The sequence below is a fragment of the Athene noctua genome, chromosome 1 (assembly GCF_965140245.1).
Source record: "Athene noctua chromosome 1, bAthNoc1.hap1.1, whole genome shotgun sequence".
NCBI lineage: Eukaryota > Metazoa > Chordata > Aves > Strigiformes > Strigidae > Athene > Athene noctua.
Genome location: NC_134037.1, coordinates 92309883 through 92331406, shown reverse-complemented (window position 1 = coordinate 92331406; position 21524 = coordinate 92309883). Strand labels below are relative to the sequence as shown.

Sequence of the window (21524 nt, the reverse complement as noted above, 5' to 3'; positions counted from 1 at the left end):
ATTCTGCCAGACACTGGTTGAATATGATGATTCAGTGCTCTGCTTTTTGTCCAGATTCTTAGGTACTTAACCATCCTGCAAGATTTAAGTCTTAATGGATATATCTTATCTGTAGTCCTTGATAAAGTTTGCAGAGCCAAATTACTTGAGTGCTTTGCCCCTGTACTAAGGCAGCAGAACACAAGTGAGAGCCAGGCTCCTCCAGTTTTTCCTTCTCCTACCAAGCTTTTCTTACTTGAAAATCATGTGGCTCCCCTCGCATCTGAGTGAGTCTGATCTGCAGATTTTGGAGTCTAGAGGTCAAGTGCTATGCTAAACTTCCAGCACGGAGTCAGTGACTCCCAATGTCTGCCGCCAGACCTCACCCTTCCTATTGGCAGAAGTGCAGAACCATGTATTTTCTTGTGTATACAAGACTGACTAACACGGATTTTTTGACACTGCTGTTGAATTTATGGGCTTCTATAGGGATCTTTCTATATATTTATCTTTATAGAGAGAAGCCATTTAACTAGAAGACTCAGCTAGGCCTGTTGAGTTTCATCTATTCTTTTTTTTTCTGGTTACTGCATAAAAACTGCATATTTCAGAAGCTTCTACTGTTACCCAAACTTAACAAAGGAATAGTAAATAGAATTAAATATGATTAACAGGTGGTTAAAATAGTTGTAGATCGTTATTTTTGCATAGTCACTTGCCTCTAGTCTCTCTTTTCCAGTGCAATCTTGTCTAACTCTTTGAGTACCTATGCAAAATGGAGAACAAGACAATGCTCTTTTGCCCTATTGTATTTGGTGTGTGCAAAATATTTAACATAGAATCAGAAAAGCTTTTTTTTTTTTTTCCCCCAGTGACTATTCTAGTACTAAAGTAAGGACACAACAAATGGTGCATACTCTTAATAATTTTTCAAATTTTTTTTCATAAAGGTGTTAATTTCCAAGTCTTGTCCATTGTCATATACAGAGTAGAGACACATGCAGAACTAAAACCAATATGCCATACATGAGGAGGAAACTAATTTCACTACGTTTTTAACCTTTGTATGTGTAGTGGGAATTAAACTGATTAAAATATATCACTTTCTAATACGTGTTTCCAGCTTTATTGTTTAGAAGTTCTGAACCTGTTTAACATTGGAGAGAAGGTATAAGGAAACTCAGTATGAAATAGAACACAAAAATTTTGCAAGTAAAACTAAGAAAATATAACTTGTTTTAGATTCCCTTTCCCCTTTGCCCCAGGTAATCTGGCAATGTCTTTGATGTTTGTTGGAACTTTTTGTCTATTATCAGGTTTTATTTACCTTAATTTTTATCTCAGCACTTTTCTGTTTTGATTAGACTCTACAAGATGTCTGAAAACTTAGAAAAGAGGGGGAGGGGGAAGTGTAGCAATCAAGCATAACTAAGAAGTTGGTAGAAAAAATAAAGTGTTAGTGGAAGGGAAAATGGCACTAGAAAAATGTAGAGGGATAGAGAAGGGAGAGGTTTTTCTTTGTATACTGTGTGACTGCATACAGTATGCATGACTTTAATTTGAATACATCCTTCCTCAGTTTAGTGTTAGTTTGCTTCTTTGCTTGCTCCTGCTCCTAAAGGTAGAACCATGTGGTTTTACATAATATTTTGGCATCAGATTTCATTTGATTAAAAAACCTAAATAATGTGAAATGCTTGTGCTTATTGTTCTTTGTCACCCTCATGTTTTTCTTTGTCAATAGCCTTTTTAATGTACTTTTTCATGAAGCTGGTTTGCTCTGTTTCCCCTCTCCCTCTGCCGTTTCCTTCCTTTCTGGGTGAGCCCTGTTGTTCTACCCTGGTTCCCTGCCGCAGTCCCCCAGAGCGTGCTCCCTCTTCTGTGGTTTTGCTCCCATTCCCCTCTGCTCCCAGACCCTCTCCATAAGCTTCCTTAGTTCTTTTTCCCTATTTAAAAGTGTTAAGAAGTCCGCCAGCCCCAGCTCTAATCTCTGAGGGCGGGGTTACGAAGTGGGCCCCTATGGTTTCGGAACAGCCAGAAGGCAACAGGAAGCACTGCTTGAGTAAGCGGCGGGGTGCTCCTGGGGTGCCCCGGGCATGGCGAGGGGCGGCGGGGCCCCTTCTCAGCACCCCCAGCAGCCTCGGTGGCCGTGTGCCATCTTCCACCCGCTGCTAGCACCTGGCCCAGCTGCAAAGCCTGCTGGTAGCGGTCGGTGTGTTTGACTTCAGCAAGGCTGTGGTGTTAGTATGTTGGTAGTATGGGCAGCCAGCCTAACTCCCATCTTTTGTGTCTTTGGGAGGGGTAGGAGAGAGCAGTGCTCCTGCTAGTTTGTGCCCTCAGCCCAAGGCTTCGCCACCAGTCACAAAATACCTTGTTTTCACTTTCCTGGCAGAAGAGGCAGTATGGTAATTCCTGTAAAGTCTTGGTTTGCTCTGCATTTCAGCATTTCTAAAGATTTTTTCAAGAAACTCCCGTAGCCCTGAGTTGGATTTATGGTTTTTGGTGCTTTGAGGCCGAGCACTGCTCACAACAGGGCTGAAACAGGAAAGCCGGGCGTGACGGGACAAGTTTGTGGAACTGTTGCGGAACACCCGCTCTTTTTATGTCTCCCGGGTGGGCTGCGACTGTGCCCAAACCCTTTAAATCCCGCTGCGAGGTGGACATTACGATCAACGCGCGCTCCCGCCGCTGCTCGGGGCCGCCCTACCCCTCCTGCCGCGGCGTTGCGGGGCGGGGGCTGGGGCGGCTCCCCGCCGTCTCCCTCACCCTTGACCAGCCCGGGGCCGCGTTGCCAGCTGCCCCCCTGCCACGGCGTGCCGGTCTCTCCCCCGGGATGGCATGTCGGGGGGATGAGGCTCGCTCGCTGTAGCGCCATTCCTCGAAATAAGGGCAGCGACTTGGGGAGCTCCTCCCCCCGCGGGGCGCCCCGCCGCCCGGCGGAACTACATTTCCCAGAATGCCGCGAGAGGGGCCGGGGCGAATCGCTCTCCGGGGTTGTCCTCGCCGGGCCGCCGTAGCAGCCGGCGGGGGCGGCTGTCAGGCGGTGACGGCGGGCGGGACGCGCCCAGGTTGTTGCTGCTGCCGGGACGCGGCTGGGTGCGGGCGGCGGCTCGGGGAGGAGGGGGCGGCGGCGGGGAGCGCGGCAGACCCGGCCCGGCCATGGACGAGCAAGCGGGGCCCGGCGTTTTCTTCAGCAACAACAACAACAATAACGCCCTGCTTCTGCCGCCACCGGCGGGCGGCCCGGGGCTGGAGCCGGGCGAGGCGGCGGCAGCAGCGGCCGCCGCGGCGGCAGCAGGAGGAGGCGGTGCCGGGGGGGTCTCAGCCTCCGGAGCCGCCGCACCGGTGTCGGCGTCCCGGGCTCAGTACAGCGTGCCGGGCATCCTGCATTTCCTGCAGCACGAGTGGGGCCGCTTCGAGGCGGAGCGCGCCGAGTGGGAGGCGGAGCGGGCGGAGCTGCAGGTAACACCCGCGACCTCCTTCCCCCCCCCCCCCCCCCCCCCCCCGCGGGCTCCAGCGGCCGCTCCCCTCCGGCTGCGTAGGACTGGGGGGTCCGGGCCCTGCGCAGCCGGAGGGGAGCAGCTGTCCTAGCCGCTGTCCCTGCTTCCCTGTTGTCCCTTTTCCCGTGAGGGAGCGGCCGCCCGGCTCTGCTGCGGGCCATTTCCCTCCCCCTCCGAGGGCGGCCGCCCCCCGCCGCCGGGCGGAGGGGCGTGACATGGCGGCCGGCCCTGAGGGGAGCGGCCCCCGCCCGCCGCGCCGCTCTTGCCGCCTCTCCGGAGTTTTCCGGGTGCTCCTCCGGGGCCAGCCGCCTAAACTTGTCACCAGTTTCATAACCCGCCGTTAAAAATTGCCCCTGGCGACCTGCGCGCTCCGCTTGTGCCGCTGCCCCTCCGCCGCCGGTGGCTCTCCCCGGCCCTCGGTGGTGGCTTGCAGCCCCTGCGGGCCCTTGGCCCCCTGGCCAGGCCTGCGGGACCGGCTGCAGCAACTTTGGTGTTAGGGGACGCGTTATGTAGTGTTTTCAGTTGAAAAGCGGTGGGGTTGATACATTCATTAATACATTAAAGGGCTGATAGGGATCTTGTGGTTAGAGAACTTGTGAACTGCTGGCCTACAGCCATTACTGTCAGATACTTCACTGATGGGCATGTTACCTTAACTCTAGTAACAGTCGATAATGCAGCCTTCGTTGTTGTTCCTCTTTGGCTTTGTTTACAAGAAAATATGTTGTAAACCTTAACTCTGTCCACATTGCCAGCAGCCCACTGTTTGGTTCTCAGCTGGCCATGTTTGAGACTGAAAACTGTCTACTTGGCTTCCTTTTTAGGTCTCCTTTCTTTGTCTCTTTCTTCCTGTCCATCTCTTTTCTTCCTATGTCATTTCTTGAAAGTACCATCTTTGGGAAGAGTCTCGAGCCTGTTTAGCAATGCGAACCACTCCTGGGTTTTTTATTTTTTAAATTAGTAGGGAAGTCATCTTTTTAATTGTGCTTTCTATGGTGACATCAAAGAACTGCTCCGAGAAGAGTGGCAGATGTGACATTCTTTGCTGAGGGTTCGCTTGTGGGAATTTAAAGGAAGTGGTCATAAGGACAAGAGAGTAATTTTTATTTTAACTTCAATGATTCAATGAAAAATTCATTAGTAATTGAATCATGTTTCTGTTCACTGCATCCAGTAAATACTACGTAGGAAGTAACTAGCTTAGTTATGTATAAGAAGATCAAATGTCATATATCCAGTGGAGTGTCATAAATATCTTGACATTTTTTCACAGATGATACAAATCTCAAAAATTGCTTTGGAGAAAAAGAAAAATGTTTTCCAGGACCTAAGAAATTCTGCCAGTGTATTAGTAGTAATAACACTTTGCATATTTATAGTGCCCTTCAGCAGAGGCTAGCATGGCATTCCTCCTCCCCCATATATCCCTCAAAAGCTTGGTGTTACGGCTGAGACAGGAGGAAAGAAGTAGAGTATTTAAACTGTTTAGCAAAGTCATGTATTAGCAGTGACAGAACTGGGAATATAACCCGATTACAAGTTGTTTTCTTGAACGCCTTTGGCTCTTGCCAAAACGTCTCAATAAAGTTATAATTAGCTGTGCCTGGTGTTGCCATGAGCTGTAACAGCATTTATCTTCTGCAGAGTCATGTTCAGAAAGGTGCAAAATTCTTGGCTGTGTCTATAGACATCAGGCATTATGTCTGCTGTGACCATTTGCAGTTGAATGTTCTTTGATCCGTGTGAGAGGTTTGTGTTAGGGGGTTCAGAGACTACAGGATGCTTTTAGAAATTGTGCGTGTACAGCTGAAGGATGAGCAGCGTTAATTAAAAACTGGTTCTGTGCTCCTTCTGAAGCCTTATGTTGGCTTATATATGGGAAATGCTTAATAGAATAATGGAAATTTGTGATTGGGCGTTTTCTCTTTCTTGAGATAAAGATGCAGTGTTCCTGATTGTACTTTGCTAGTCTTCTATGCAATGTAAATTTTAGATTAGCTGTTTTCTTGACAGGCTATGTGTCAGAAGATCTATTTTGTATGGTCTTCTTAGTATCTCATAATTTTTTTCTGCAATTCATCTTGTTTCTTAGCAGTAGACTTTTTTATCTCCAGTATTATTGTACTTGGCTTCTGCTTTGTAGTTGTTGGTTAGTTAAGCTATACCCTCTCTCCAGAAAACACCTTGTAAGTCAGTCCCACTGTGACTTCCTATCTTCCTTTTCTTTCCCTCAGGGCTTATTTTTATTTTCTCTTTTTCTTTTCCTTGTAATTAATTGTGTGGAACTAAATGTGATATTCAGGTAGAGTACCTTTCTGTTGGGTTATGTGATGTTTGTTCGGGTGACACACACCCAAGTTTATAACATACGTGAGTTGGCAGGCTGGGCAGTTTACTATCTGTTCTTGGTTACTGGTCTAGTACTGGCTTTCTGAAGTTTTTCTTCCCATCGAGTGTCTATATTTTGCTTTCCCTGGGAAATATTCATCTTTACTCTCATTTTCTAATTATTTTTCTTGAACCTTTTGAAATTATTGTTGCCTGTATTATATCATCGTCCTCATTCAGGATGAAAGAAGACTTAAATGTTTACATCTATGCAAGTATCATTAATAAGTTGTTTATTTCAAATAAGAATGAAAACGGATTCATACAGGGTTACCCTAGATGCTTATCTACTAATTACATATTTCACTTTTGATGCTTGCTTTCTGTTTACGGTACTTCGACATCTGCAGATTGAAAAATTATCCTAAGAATAAACTTTCATGATGCCCTGTGAAGTAATTAACCAGAATAAATGTTAGCATTATTAATCCTCATTTTAGTATTCACAAGCTGTGTTTTATAGCATTATACTTTATTTTCGTATCTTTTCAGAAATAAGTAATTTTCCTTTTCTTAGGTTCTTCTAGCAGCTGCTTGGGGGAGTTGACAAGAAAGGGTTTCTTGTTCTGCAGAAGTTTTAAACAACTCTTTTTTTTTCTTTTTTTTTTTTTTTTTTCTCCTCATTCCGCATTTTTCTGGGCTGTGTTTATGAGGCGTTTCAGAGTTGTCATTATGTATTGGACGAGTCCATCCCAGAATAGCCAAGAGTTTGATCAAACGCATATGCAGGGCACTGAAATTCGCATCTTTGCTTGAGGCAGGCTGGGTTTGAACAGCCTCCTGTATTGGTGTCTTGCCTTAACCATACCTCTTCTCACTGGTTGGGGGTGATTCTCTGTTGCAGATGCTATGTCCCTTTTAATAAGCCATCTGCCACCCCTGGGAGAGAACGATGGGGACTCTACCCCTGCGGCTGGGACCCCTGCAGAGCTGAGTGCTGCCGATGCACGTCCTTGTCCCAGCAAGTGACAAAGCTGTTGAGCTCTGCTGCTTCTGGGCTGGATGAGCTCGGAAGGCTTTGTGTGTGTGTGTACGGCTTTTGTTTTGACTAGAAATTTTGTCTTTGCAAGCAATGCATATGTTGCCGTGGAAAGTTTTGCTTCTGACAAACATTTTTCTGGCAAAAATGCTGATTTGGAGACTTTGGCATTTCTCTGCATTTCACAAATGTTCTAAATTGCAACAGACTGCTATGCTGTATGTAACTACATGTATAGACACCTCATATCCTGCTAAGGAATCTTCTAGCTCTTGTCCTCTTCACTACTAAAGTTATAATTTCTTCTGACTGGTAACTGTTTCTATAGAGTAGTAGAACTGCTTTGGAGTAGTGGGACCTGATAGGGTTACATTAAAATTGTTTTTCTTGGGTAAACTTTCTTTTGAAAAGATCTGCAATGAAACTGTGGAGAATGGGTGGATACTATGTACTTGTCTTTCCACAACTTTGTTAAAAATATTCCTTGTAAGAACCCCCAAAACACTCAAATGATGGAGGAGTTAATGAAACAAGATAAAATGTGTTTAAATGATAACAAACAACTGTATAGAAGGAATGTAATGGAAATAATAGATAAACGCTTGAAGCCAGTTATGGAAGTCAGATTTAGTAATGTTAGCTCTCTGGGGGGGGTCGTGGATGGTGATCTTACCCCTTGCTGCTGCTTTTCTGAGGCAAGAGGCAGGCGGTGAAACCCGGCATGCTACGTGGTAAGAGCATGCCCCTGGAGATAGACAAGTTAAAGTAATGAGGAGAAGGGGCAAATCAGACAGATGGCTATGGCTATTTATAGTGTGGTTTAGGACATTCATTACTTGATTCAGAAATAGTTGATATTTACAGTTTGTTGGCTTTTTGATAATGGTACTTTTGCTGTATTATGTTTCTAGTTAAAAATCATTTTGATAGATGGATAATCTGAAAATAATGAGCAGTGAGTTGATTGAATCAGTTATTTAGTTAATAGAAAACTCCTAAAGATACGGTTTGGCCAATAAAATAGAAGATACAATACAGTTTGAAGAAGTTTTGCATAAGATTTTGAGATATATGATGTGGGTTGAATCTCTGAGATTCACTTTGAAAGATTGGCAGAAGGGCTGTAGCAGTCTTCAATAAAATATTTTTTCTCATAAGGCAGATATTACAAGGAAAACAGTAATTAATGTTAAATTCTTCTCCACCCCAACTTTATTTTTTAAATGCATCAGGTAAATCAAAAGGAAGGGGGAGTAAAATAAACCATGGTCACAGCTCTGAGGTGTGTTTAGTTGGGAAAGATGCTGCTAAATGGGTCTTGGTGACTACCAGGTATCCTTTCTTTTACTAAGTTGTTTTAGCAAACTTTCTAGTTGAGGAATTCATGGGAAGCAAAGAAGAGAAGCTTCTGTACTCTTCTTTCTTGTTTGCTTATATGAATGTTTGCCAGCTAATCCCAATATACTTACCGATAAATTGTCATAGCTTGTTTTATTTAAGTTATGAGGACTAGTGGGAGTAAATGTTCAGTGACGAAAGAGTTGCGTTATAGACATTTGTAGCTTTTGTAAAGAAGCAGAATATATATTCAAACTGATGAGACTAGTTCTTCGCAGGTCTGTACTTGGGTTTTTTTGTAGTTTGATTTTTCTTGGTTGTCTTTTTTTTTTTTTTAATTGTGTCAATGATCCAAGTATTTTGCAGCATCAAATCTGCCCATTCTTCTCAAATCTGTTAAACTTGTAATTTAGTTTAAGTATAATGAAAATGTGTTACTTAAATGGGCCTAACTCTTTTAGGAAAGTGCTGCTGTAGGTACTGATGTGGCCGAACAGAGTTTTGCAATGTTACATTGTATCCAGTGGTCTTCAAAGCTTACAAACACTTTTCACAGTAAGTTATACTTTAGAAAACAAGAGGATTTTCTGATTTTCATGATTTGCTATAGAATTGTTGAATTAAGCAAAAATGGAGTAAGTTGTTATGTTCTTTCGATGTCAGGTTAGCATATGGTGAAACATCCTGTGTCTCTTTACTAGTTATATAAGTTAAATTGGTGTCTCTGTGTCCTACTCAAATTGTAGCTGTCCTTTTTCTGTTGAAGATCTTGACTCGCCAGTTTTATTGCATCAGGTGTAAGTAACCCTCCACTGTTTGAACAACAAGTGGCAACTAGAACTCAGCTGTTAATCAACGTTTCAGTAGACACTGAAACTTTATTTACTAATTCTAGAATAGGCTGTGTAAAATTCCCCAAGGAATACCACATGCATCTCCAGAGGCTTTTGGTTCATCTTTATTTAATGCTAAAAGAAGTAAGTCTGTATAAATGCCAAGCCTCAACTAAAATGATAGCCATACACAGTTTTCTGGGAAAATAGGTACTGGTCAGCAACCTATTCACATACTTGGTTTCACAAGGCTGCCAGGCCTTGTCAAGTCCTTCTTTTTAAGTTCCTTAGCTAGGAAGTGGCAGGAACTGACTTGAAATAGGTGAAGGATTGTTATGTTTTGTTTTTAAATGCTGAGAAATGCTCAGATACCTGAAACAGCTCTTCTGTATCACTTCAGAGTGCTTAGGATCTGAACTTTGCAGACAATACACTAGAAATAAAAATACTCTGAAATGTGAAAACAAAGGTTCACTTTGTTGTAGTGACCTGTTCTGTATGGGCCTGTAGTTGAATTCATCTAGAAGATGTTATTTTCCTGTTTGAAAAAGAGTTTGCTATGTGCTAACTAATATTGAATATTTTTAAAATAACCTAGTGACAAAGAAGTTAAAGTTTGCAGTGTGGAAAGACTGCTTTTTTTTCTGCTCTTAGCCAGAAATATGTTTCCCTTTAGGGCAGTCACATAGGGCAGGATTGCAGAAGCATTGGAACAAATATGGCATGCACGATATTCAGATCCAAGCTTGTAAACAGGAGGTGAGAACAAAATCAGTTATTTTTGTATCTGCTTCATTGGATGCTCTAGTCAGTTCAGGGTGGTGGTGCATGCTTGAATACAAGGAGTAGCTGGCTGTAGGAGTGAGAAATGGAAGTGCACCGATTGCCTTTGCAAACACTCGTGTAGTCAGGTCTGGTTCATTCCTCTTTTTGTTAACAAAGCCAAATCTAAAAATCTCCAGATTTGTTCACCCTTGTCTTGGTATACCCTAAGAGATTCATTCAGCCCATGAACTACCATTGTCACTGTTTAAGCGTGGGCCATAAGTCTGTTTATCAGTCCTGGTGCTGACTGCTTTTGCTGCATTTCTGCCTTTCTTATACAGCAAGTGGAAAGCATTATATTTGAGCATTTGGCAATTTGGACTCCAGCTCATAATACGTGAATATTTTGTGACATGTCATTGCAGTGTTGCCTATAGAATTATATCATGTTTAAAACTTGCTCTCTTTTTGTCCTTACATCAGTCTGCACGGAGTGTGCTCCTGGGACTCAAAAGAAGAAAAAAAAGTTAATGTTCACCCCTTAAGTAAGTGTACTACAGAAATGGCTGTGAGATTAGAGAAAATTTTTGCTTATGAAGAATGATTGAATAAACTGAATATGCATTGCTTGGCTAACTGAGCAAGTATTTTGATGTTTGCAGTTAGAATGGTTAAAGGCAGCACTGAAGAGTGGATAGAAGAAAGACTGGCTATCTGAACAGAGATCTGCCTACTAAAACACTTCAAACTGCAGAAAGAAAAGTCTTTGTCTTGGTAGAGATGCTTAAATTAGTAAGGTATTGTCAGGAATAAGTTACTAAATAATTTTTGGTTCCAGATAATCTATGAGAAATTTTGAGTTCACTGATAAGAAATTGTTTTTCAAACAATCTTTTCCAAGAGATGAAGAATGTAAGTAAATGGCTTTTTCCACCATATTTTTTTACCATAAACTAAATCTTTGATCTCTTTTGGACGGTTTAATTTTTTCAGGGCTTAGCTGTGATGCTGGTTCTGGGACATCTCTGAGAAGTCCAGCAAAAGTAATTTGCCAGTACCAGATTGTGCTGTGCACTAGTCCCATGAAGTGCTATCGTCCAGCATGAGCAGATGATAAAAAGGACGAAGTGCTTCTGTGCGGGGTGAAGCTAAACATGCCTCAGTGCCTGCCACACCTTCCAGCCTGTGACCCTGCTTCAGTTTTGTGTTATCTTAAATGGCTACAGGCACTTATAAAAGCTTCCTAGCCTCTCTTGGCATGGAGTGCTAGGAGGTGTGTGTTGCAATGTTAAGTATGGTGCCTGGTTTGCCAGTTCTACTAGATCACTGGTATTTCCCTTCCCCCTCTCCTGTACATGTTTTTTATCTCTTCTCCTCTCACCCTCCGGGCATACCTACACTTATTTACAAATATACTTAAATATGTAGCGCTTCAGTGAGCCAACTATAATCTAAAAGACTGAGCACCCTGTCAGCCTGCAGAATCCTTCTGGCAGATCTCGGTAGACCGGTTAGCATGACTGTTCCAGGCTGATTCATCTTTGTATATGTATTTAGTGATTTTAGCTATCTACATATTTTTTGCAATACTTCTCTTGCAGTTTTTCCCTCCCTTGTTCTCTTTCTCTTGACCTGTGAAGACCTTGTTGTTGAATTATGGACGCAGTATATACAGAATTGTGTCTTAGTAGCTCTTGCTTTGTCAGATAATGCCTGTTGATCTTCAAGTGCCCATAAATTTGAAGTGAGGTTTACTTTAAAATATTAAGATAAATATTTTAAAGAAAAAAATGGAGAGGCTTTTTATAGTTCTTGAGTCCTAACAATTTTTTTTAAAAAAAATCATCCTTAACTTGAAATAGCTGTACAATTCAGGATTTTTTTAGTTGATATAAACACGCATCTTTTTTTTTCAGCCATAGTACTGTTTATTTTTAAACATTTTCTGCTAAAGTTAAATAATTTTTTAATCTCTTTCTGTTTTGTAATGTAAAGGCCTCCGCCTAAAAAGGTGTGCAGATATAATACTCTTTCTGACATTGTTGTCATTGTGGTTGCTGATTCCAGGAAGTGTAAATTTTAGTTTACTTTTTAAACATTGGTAAAATCCGAATTTATTAAGATGCAATTTCATTATTTGGTGCTAAGCCTGCATTAGGGAGTCAACAACATTTTAAAAACAAGTTGTTTCTAACCCAGGGCTACCTAAAACATTACCTTGCCCTTTTGTCCACTCACAGTAATGTGACCTTAGAGGCTTTTGAGGAATTTCTTAACAAAGTTGTTGCCCATCAGAATTTTTTTTTAACATAGGAATGAATGTTATTTTTAAAATCTCTTGGTAAAGTAGTGGAATAGTTAAGATAGCTACAGTGCTGTTAATTTAGACTGGATGTGCATGGAACTTCTAAGTTTTGTTGCAGTTGGTAATCCTAAACACTTTAACGAGATAAAGTGGAAGAAAACCCCCAACAAACTGGACTGTACAATTGTAGCTGAAATAGACTGTCCTGGGCATCTCTCTTCCCAGTATTCTCTGGTTTTTGGTTTTGTTGGTTTTTTTTTCCCTCCTGACTGTCTTGCTTTTAATTTCTCAGTTGAGCTGTAATACAGTAACTTGTAGCATTTACCCTGGAATAAACTTGAGGCGGATGTTGCCTCGATTCCTCACTGCGGAGCCAGTGGGGCCAGGCGCTTTATGGAGATGATGCGCCCCACCCATAAGATGAGGAACAATATGAGTTTTTGTGTGATCCCTGTAGGCAGTTGAGAGGTTTGCAATGACAAGCTTACAACTTTATGCATTTTAACCTTATTAGCTAGAAGGTCAGTTGTCACAGAACCTGTTTGTTGGGCATATTTGTGAATTCTTGAAATTTTTGGCAAACCTTCCCAGGAGTGGCCAAAGCATAAGTGTAGAACAGTGTCGCAGGTCATTCAGAGCGGAAGTGATCCTCCTTTGCCCTCCTACTCCCTCAGGTAGTGCAGACTTCAGTTTTGACTTGTAGTAAAGCTGCAAAGATATGAAACGGCCTGCGGAATCTGTCTCTATTGATAAAATTCTGTCGTTTATGTCCAAATTACAAGAAAACTGTAGTTGTACAGTTCAGTTATACTTTTCATTGCATTTAAACCCAGGCTACCTACACTTTAAATGTTTGTGCTGACATTTAGACAGGTATTGGCTAAATATTTTGGTTGGAAATGGTGACCCTAGAGTTATCACTGATTTGTTCTAGAGACTGAGAAAATACTGCTAGATCTCATAATTTGCCATTTTAGATATTTAAACTCAGCATAGTCGTTTATTCAGTTTTCATTTATAGTACAAATTGTTTCACTTATGGATGAACATTTAGGTTCCTCTGCATATTTTCAGTTAATTGCCAAACATTGTAAAGAATGAAATCTGCTTATGACATACGGACTCTTACAGTATTACTGTTAGTATAAATTTTCAATTATTATTTTAATGCTGTCCTTACGTGCATTACAAACAAACTTGAATATTATCATTAAGAATGTCTTAAATAAAATTTGAGCTTACATATGTAACTGATGTTTTCTTGTCCACTGGGGCTGGCTTAATTGTAATTATCCAGTACTTACATAAATGAGGAATAAGGGTTGCTAACATCCTGTGGGAAAGAGGGGTAATATTCTCCTTGCTCTTTGTATATTATGAAAATGACCAAATGTAAGCATTCTCATTTTCAGAGCCAGAATTTCTCAAAAATAATGAGTATTGGACATAGGGATGCTACTCAGAAGAAAAGCATGAACAAACTGTGCGAAAAACTACAGCATCCAAGGAGAGAGCAAAATTATTCTCAAGCCCTCTGGTGCACTTGTCTGTTTCTTGATTTGCCAGTAAAACTACCAATCTGTAAAGTATGTAGTAACCTTGAAAGATCCTGGCAATAAGCTTGTGTAGGGCTGGAGTGATGATTCTTGGGCCATGAATTCCACTCCGCTGTTGCTGCATGCTTTTCAAGTAAGAAACACAAGGATTTCTTGGAAGTCTAGGAAGAAATAAAAGTTATAAGACATCAGTAGGAGCATTGGCATACCACTGACAATAAAAGATGTACAAAGAATCAAGTAATATTTCTTCCGGTGCTCTTCCTTTCTGTGCAATGTGTGTATAATACATACAGCCTGCCAGTGGCCCTGAGGAGGGAGATCACAATCCTTTTCCTTTACTTTTAATCATAAGATGTAGATTCTTCAGCTCCAGAGGTAGAGTTGGGAACATTATTTACATTATTTTATATGCTCTAAGAAGTTTCTGGTAACAGTTTTGAATTTCGGTTCTCAAATGGTTAGTCAGACAAGTCATGGAGCCAGACCTGCCCTGTATCAGAAGCGTGACTGCTCATTTTCACATGAAGGAGGTGTCGTATGATATTTCTTAATCAAATCCCTTTATATCTCTCTCTTTTACAAAAGTAAGCTGTCAAAACTACAGAGAAGTTGCATTTTTACTTTGTTTAGGCTGCTACCAGTGGAAGATGATTTTAACCTCAATTTTTAACATGGTAGTGCTGTCTTGACGTTTGTAGTAGTGCAGTGCATGAGCCAGGCCATGACTGGCTGTACTTTGTCAACCTGCTGGGTAAAAATGCCTCATTCCAGCTTGTTTAGTTAGCTCATCTTAGTTATAAATTGCTTGCAAACAGCAGGTCACATTATAGATCGCTTCAGCTTGTGTCCTGATGGCATTGGATGATCTTTTTCTTTGCAGCCAAATGCATATTTACATCATGTTCTACTGTTTTTAATAGTGTGCTTTGATGTTCTCTCACTTTTTGGCTAGAAGAACACTTGCTTAGTTCTGCTGGGCCTATTTGGAGGCAGGAAGAGAGAAATCACTGTCACAGTGCGCATCATAAGCTGGGTGTCTGTACAGTTTCTGCAAACTAAGTTGTATGTGCTTGAGGTGTTCCTCTTGTTACTGAGAGGGATGGTGACCTTGTTGAGTTGACGTGCTTCTTGCACAGTTACATTCTTTAGGTTAGGAAGTGCTGACTCCAGTGCCAGCATTTCTTTCTTCTGTGCCCTTCCTTAAACCTGAGCATAAAACAAACCTTAGAATTCAATTGTAGTTTTTTGTTCATCACAGTCTTGAGTGTTAAGTGAGAAGCTTGATGCCAGAGTGACAGAGGCCTTTCTTTTGATTCAGCTGAGGTTTTTTTGGCAGTCAGATGCATTTCCTTCATTGAAGGTGGAGACCGACTTTGTTGGAGAGCAGCCAGTTTTTCACTCATCATAAACTGGCTGCTCTAGTTGGTGACGGGTGGTTAAGGATTCTTCAGGTGTCTATCAAGCTGTTTACTGGCTGTACTTGAGCAATGAAATTATGTCAGCTGGTGTCATATTTTAGAGCAGCTGCTGTAGCTGGCCACCAGCAAATGGCTTTTTGGAGTAAGATTCATCTTGCCTGATCTCCAAAATTGAACTGAGTTAGTTGTGTGCATTCCCTTTATGGTTGGTGGAGAGAAAATGGTGCTTACAGACACCGTTTTTCTAACATTGGGGTAAAAATCTCAAGTCAGATAAGTTATTCTTTAGAAGTGTCTGTCTCTAAAATATCTGGGAACTGCTTGCAAGGTTGTGGCAGGCAAGGAGAGGATATCCTGCTCTTTTCTCCCTGGCTTTGCTAGACACTGGTACAGGCTGCAGTATTTACAGAAAACACTGCTTATAGAACTGCACTGGGCATTGATATAAATGAAAGGCTTAGTCGATTTCATATTCAACAGCTGATGGTCTAGATCAGTTGCCTTTGATCCTGTTTGTGCTTCTTATGAGCCAGATGAGATACTTGGAGACTTAGCTGTAAAGGTGGCAGAAAGCTTCTGATCCTGAAAATGGCAGGCGACTTGCCATGCAGGTGAGGCCAAGGCATGAAGTGGTGACTGCCTGTAGATTTTTTTTGTCTAAAAGTGTATTCATGAGTTGAGAGAGCACAAGAACCTGCCCCTTACAATGGACCTAATTTGAGCATCAGGTACAAAACCAGGTATTTCTGCTTTTATGATTAGGAGTGAATATCTTATATATATCATCATTTTCTATTTAAAGGAGATTTTTCACAGTCAACTAAATACTTACCCTCTGCTGGAAATGGGTAAAGGTTAGGTGTCTGTTTTCCCCTTGACTTTTATTTATTTCTATACCATTTCTCTCCTCGTCTTCCTCACCAAAATACCTTTCCCTGTTTTCCATTTTTTCTCTCTCTTAATTACAGTATTTCTGGAGAGCTTTCTTTAACCTATTTAGTAAGTATTATAATTAACACTTGGCATGTATTACAAACAGGGTTTTATTTTTCTTTTAGCTGAACATGCTGTACTTCAGTTCTTTGACTAGTATCATGTATCTAACATGTATCTATAGAACAGCACACTAATTATATACTACTTCAGTTAGTGAGCAGAAATACTTAATCATTTCCTGCTTATTGTTGGTAAATGTTGATATCTGCTGAAGGTTTTTTTTTATGCTTATTTTATCTATTCCTTATCCTTTATTGAATGTTTAGCCAAGAGAGGAAATAAACCCTGTCAAACAAACTAAAATTGCTTTATTTCTTTTTTTTTGATCTGTAACAAGCATGCAGTTTAGAAGGCTTATCTATGTAGTGTTGTGTCTAAGCATTTAATGTTTGTGAAACACAGTAAGCCAATTTCTTCTGAACTGTACAAATTTTAAAATAACTTGGGGGGAGACACACACACTTAAGACTTATGCTGAATGATTTTAAGAAAGGAGATTCTAAATTGAACACTTCCTTTTGCAGGCCCAGATCGCCTTTCTACAAGGTGAAAGGAAAGGACAAGAAAATCTGAAGAAGGATCTAGTGCGAAGAATCAAAATGCTGGAATATGCACTTAAACAGGAACGGTACGCTGCTTTAGTGATGAGTACATGATGGAGAAATTCTGAAGACATACTTTCTGAAGACATACTTTCTTTTGCCTTTGTATTTATAAAAATTTTTTATAAAAAATATTTCTTTTGTATGTATGCGGTTCTCAAACTGACAGGTATTATCCTAAATAAACCTTGTAGTCTAAATGTCTGCATAATGGTAAAAAGAATAGCTAACATAGTATGACTCCAAAAACATGCAAATAAAATCCATGTTTGATCAATGATGAATACTTTTTCCTTGGTAAATAGACACATATGCAAATGAGGAATAGGATATTGTTGCCAGATAATTTGAGATAGACACTATAGTTATACATCACCGTATTGCATTTTGATTTGCGCATCTTATATGGGCTGCTTCACCACATGAGACATGCCTTGCACCATCCAGTTTGGCTCTTTTCAGTAGCAACCAGTTCATCAGCTAGCATGGAGCTGCAGCCTGTTTCCTGGCCAGCAGTAGCCACAGGGCTCCAGCCTAATTGCTTCCCCTTTGGGGACCTCTCAGAGGAATGCTTTAGGTAGATACCCTTTTCGCCCAGGCCTTATGGTACTGATCTTATGTCAAATAGCACAGGAAAATATCAAATGTATGTTTAATGAAGCTTGAAGTTTATAGCCATGGAAAGGCTTGCATTTGAGGCATGATTATGAAGATTAGAGTCACTTTGAAAGGACAGAGGCAATGGAGTACTGTCTTGTGCAGTTAAAGATACGCTTTAAGGTATATAAATTCAGTAAGATTACTTGTATTTCAAAACTAAGGTATCTATTCCTGGTTACTTAGGGATATCTCTAATACTTCATGATCATAACCCAGATAAATTAGCAATTTATCTGAAATTGTCAGGCTGTGCAAATACATTTCTATGTGCTATCAGAGAAGCTTTCTAAGATTTAAAAAAAAAAAAATAATCAAATTTCTGTATGGATAGTGAAAATGCCCCCCAGTTGCATTCAGTAAAATCCACCTAAATTAAGACACTTAAATGTTAATACAGCAGTTACTGTCAGCATTAGGAAAAAACACCTGGTGCTTTCTGATTAGTGGATTTTACTTTGGGTATTTTTCATCTTTTGTTGTATTTTTCTCTACAGTGTATGGTATTAGCCGCAGTTGCTCAGGTCAGTAGGCTACAGTCAGCTGATATAATCCAGTTTGACAGTTGCAGTGAGGGCGTGCAATGGTTTTTAAACTAAGTATGATGCTTGTGAATGATGTGTGCTGGAGACAGCTGTTTATAAGAGTTTGTGGTGTTAAACAACAGTATTATTTGCCAGTTTCTGAAGAAACAGTCTTGTACTTCTGCTGGAAATGTCTCAGCAAGTGTTCTTTCTTGATAGCTAACAAGAATGGCAACATACGGAGCTTGGAAGCACTGCTCTCTTTCCCAGTGTTTTCCTAAATCAGCCACTGGCCAGGTCAGGCAGTAGTCAGTTGAGATGCTAGCATTTTCCACTGGGATTCAGAGCTGGAAAATGAAATCCTACAAGGTAGGATGAAAACATTTCTGGTCAGTTTAGGGGAAAGTTGGTGCAGGTGGGAGGGGGCAAGGAAGCATTCCTGTGTTCTTTCATTTCTGCCCTGGCCTTACAGCATACCAAATCTTTTTTTAGCTAGATGGAATGACTAACCTGACAGAATATGACATTGTGGCCCAGTATAGTTCATGTTCACGATGTCCTCAGGAAACCATAAGCAAGAAATGAGTGACGTTGGTTTTCTCAGATACATGATTTTATGAGCTGCTATTCTGTATAGTGAGTATTCAGCATTTCTTCTGTCAAATAAATGTTTTCAAAGTTTACTGTAAATAAACAACTTTGGAAGCATTGTCATTGTTCTCTGTTTCATGGCACCGACATAATTTTATAGTGGGTAAGGTAAAAAATTAGTTTTACTTACAGATTGTCATTTGTTTTGACAAGTTTTAATGTTTGGTCTTTATGTAAGAGTATCTTTTTTGTTGTATGTATAAGAAGCCCAGTTATTTCTGCTGAAGAGTCTTAATACACTAAATAGCAAAGAGTTTAGAAGGAGGTAGTTAATAGTCGAGCACTATCATTTGTGCATCAGCAGTTTTGATGTAGTTTTGCCAACATCCAGTAGATTGCAGTGTGAGGCTGTTCACAGTTGAGGGTTACTTTTTACCACTTTATCAATACTTGCTCCACCAGCAGTAAATTGCATTGTTTCCTCTGGATTTTCAGGAGCTAGCTGACATGTAGTGCTGTTTCTCTCAAGTACATGTCCTATTTCATCTAGTCTAGCTCATTTCCTGTCTTGGCATATTTCAGCCAAAGAACTAGACTCCTAAGCCATGTCTCTAGAAACACTTGATTTAATTTTATGTTGTTTGCTGCACTGGTGTGTCTGACCAGTGCAAGGCTGGCGCCTTCTCCCCTGGGTAGAGTATCTTGCCGTGCTGTTCCTGGCAGTCATTCTTGTTTATGTCTCTTGGTTTGGCGGCAGCTCCCAGATCTTCTACGGATGTTTTGGCAGGCTCCCTCAGCACAGCTGGATCAGATGCTTCAGGTCTGGTGACAGATATTTCCAAGAAATAGTGGCCTTTTTTGATCGGTATCAAACTTGTTTCTCTGTGAAATATTCAGATAAGTTTCACTGCTCTCAGTCTTAGGAAATTTAGAAGGATGAAATCTTTTAGCATTTTCCTAAGCAACTCTTATGTGTTGTGGTAGGCATGTTGAATGTCTCCAAGCACTGTTTGCATAGAAGACACATAGTTTAAAGAAAATACTGCTAATCAGAAAAGGAGAATTGTGTAATGAAGTGCAAAAACGAGAGCAGTGGTAATATTCATGCTTATTTGAGTAAGGGCATCTACCCGGTAACATAGTTTCACAGCCGCAAAATTGCTCTCTTCTTAAAGGCTAGTTTTGAGATGGAAAATACCTTCTATAAAGTTGTATGCCTCAGCTAGTTATTTTCAAGTTATTTTTCAGTCTCTGCATACTGTTAATAATTCAGATGTTATTTTTGGGAGTTGTAGGTAAATTATCCAAGTTGAACAAGTTTCAGATAATAAAGGGTCATTTTTATGATTTGCTTCCCTTCTTCTTCCCCAGCCCCAAAACCACTGTCCTTGTTTTTGACCAGATGATAAAAAGGTTTGAGAAAGCTGGACTTTTCTTTATACTTATTTGTAGAAAAAAACCCCATTTACTCTTTTTTTGTGATAATAGTATCTCACTGCTGTGGTGTGTGAACTAGAGTTCATTGTGAACTGCAGAGGGCCAGTTTAAAGCTGGTAACAAGTGGAGTATGTGATTTCTGAAAAACTGGAGAAACTGAGCATGACAGGTTAGCAGGAGATATTCCATTATTGTAGAATTAGATTAAATGTAAACATGCTAATGGAGTAAGCTATATTCAGAATTTGTATAGAAGAGAATTAAAGTTTCATAGCCTTTGATTGCAATATGTGTAACTGAATGGTCAAGACTCTCCCTTCTAGTCTTGGGAGTCTGAATTGTTCAGCCCTTTCCTTGGTGTGCTTTAGAAAGAAGAAGATTGATTATCTTTCCTACTTCTGACATTTTCAGCTGTAGACTAAGAAAGTTTCTAATAATAAATCTAATTTCTGATAGTAAAAGAATAATTTCTAATAATAAAAAATACTTGCTGCCTGGATAAGTGTAAAAAATATTTCCTTGGTGGACTGTTAGTTATCTCTAATGATTTTTAAAAAAAATATTCCCCTGAACTTTAGAAGCTGGCAATAGCTGAAGGTGAGTTCACCCAGTTGAGTACTCTGAATGATACTTGTATTTCTTGTTTCATATGTAACTGGTGTCTTGTTCAGATGTCTGAACTCATGCTAATTGATTCTAATTAATTCATGTTTGAGTTTGGCATTGGTTTTTTTTATCATTTTATGCAGACAAAGGTCTATGGCTTTTTGTTTTAAACTTTCCCAGCAATATTAAAAATAAGGATTGCTTTTTGGGATTGTCAGCTCTTCAGTTGTCTCTTTGGTAGAACATGATTCTTCTGTTATATCTGTATTTCTACTGGTCTCTGCCTGTGATACACAAAGTTAAATCTTCTGAAAGATGAAATCTTAGTCCATCTTGGCCTTAAAATAAAGGCCAGTGGTGTGCAAGACCATGTAATCTAGGTTATCCTATTGAAGTAAACAAGAATAAAAAAGGCTTTAAAAACTGTTGCATTATGAAGAGGAATCAGTTAAAAAAACCTGCTACTAATAATTTAGAATGTGGATAGAATGAATAATTTCACTATGCTGAGCTGATTTTATAATGCCTTCAATGAGGAGGGAAGACTTAAATAATAAGAAAGAAGAATATTGAAGAGAGAAAGAAATTTTAAAAAATAGTATACACAGATTTAACATACTGGAATAAATATCCTGAAAAGTTTAAAAAAATACAGGCTGAATTTTTGAAAAATGGGTTTTGGTGAACAGATGAGAGATCTGAGGAACAGGAATGGTAGAAAAAATAATTTTCAGTTAACCTAGCAAACATTTTACTTTGGTTCTTAGGGTGAAAATTATTAACAAAACTTTGGTAAGAAAATTAGTGATTACATAGAGGATAATTGAACTTTATATAAGACCCATAAGCTAAAAGCAAATGCCTTGTGTCACAAAACTAACTGCTCTCTGGAATTATTTGCATGAGTGGAGTAGAGCACAGTATAGGTCACTAATCCAGATTTGAATATCAATATTTGCTGAATTTTGATATATCAAATCAATATGGATTAAACATTAGGATCACTTGAATTGCTGACTGCATAAAAACTTGAATTTTTTTACAAAG

General features: G+C 40.2%; 1 protein-coding gene across 6 annotated transcripts in view; it reads left to right on the top strand.

Moving 5' to 3' along the window:
- Nucleotides 1-3101: 3101 nt before the first annotated feature.
- Nucleotides 3102-21524, top strand: part of STRN (striatin) — a 64796-nt gene continuing 46373 nt past the window's right edge. For 5 of the 6 annotated variants that reach the window (XM_074896920.1, XM_074896921.1, XM_074896918.1 and 2 more), the window contains exons 1-2: nucleotides 3102-3441; nucleotides 16585-16688. In XM_074896920.1, coding sequence (XP_074753021.1) covers nucleotides 3139-3441; nucleotides 16585-16688 — 407 coding nt within the window. In that variant the 5' untranslated portion in view covers nucleotides 3102-3138. Of the gene's footprint in view, nucleotides 3442-9730; nucleotides 9777-10265; nucleotides 10328-16584; nucleotides 16689-21524 lie in introns of those variants that run through there. The other variant, XM_074896922.1, reaches the window with a different exon arrangement.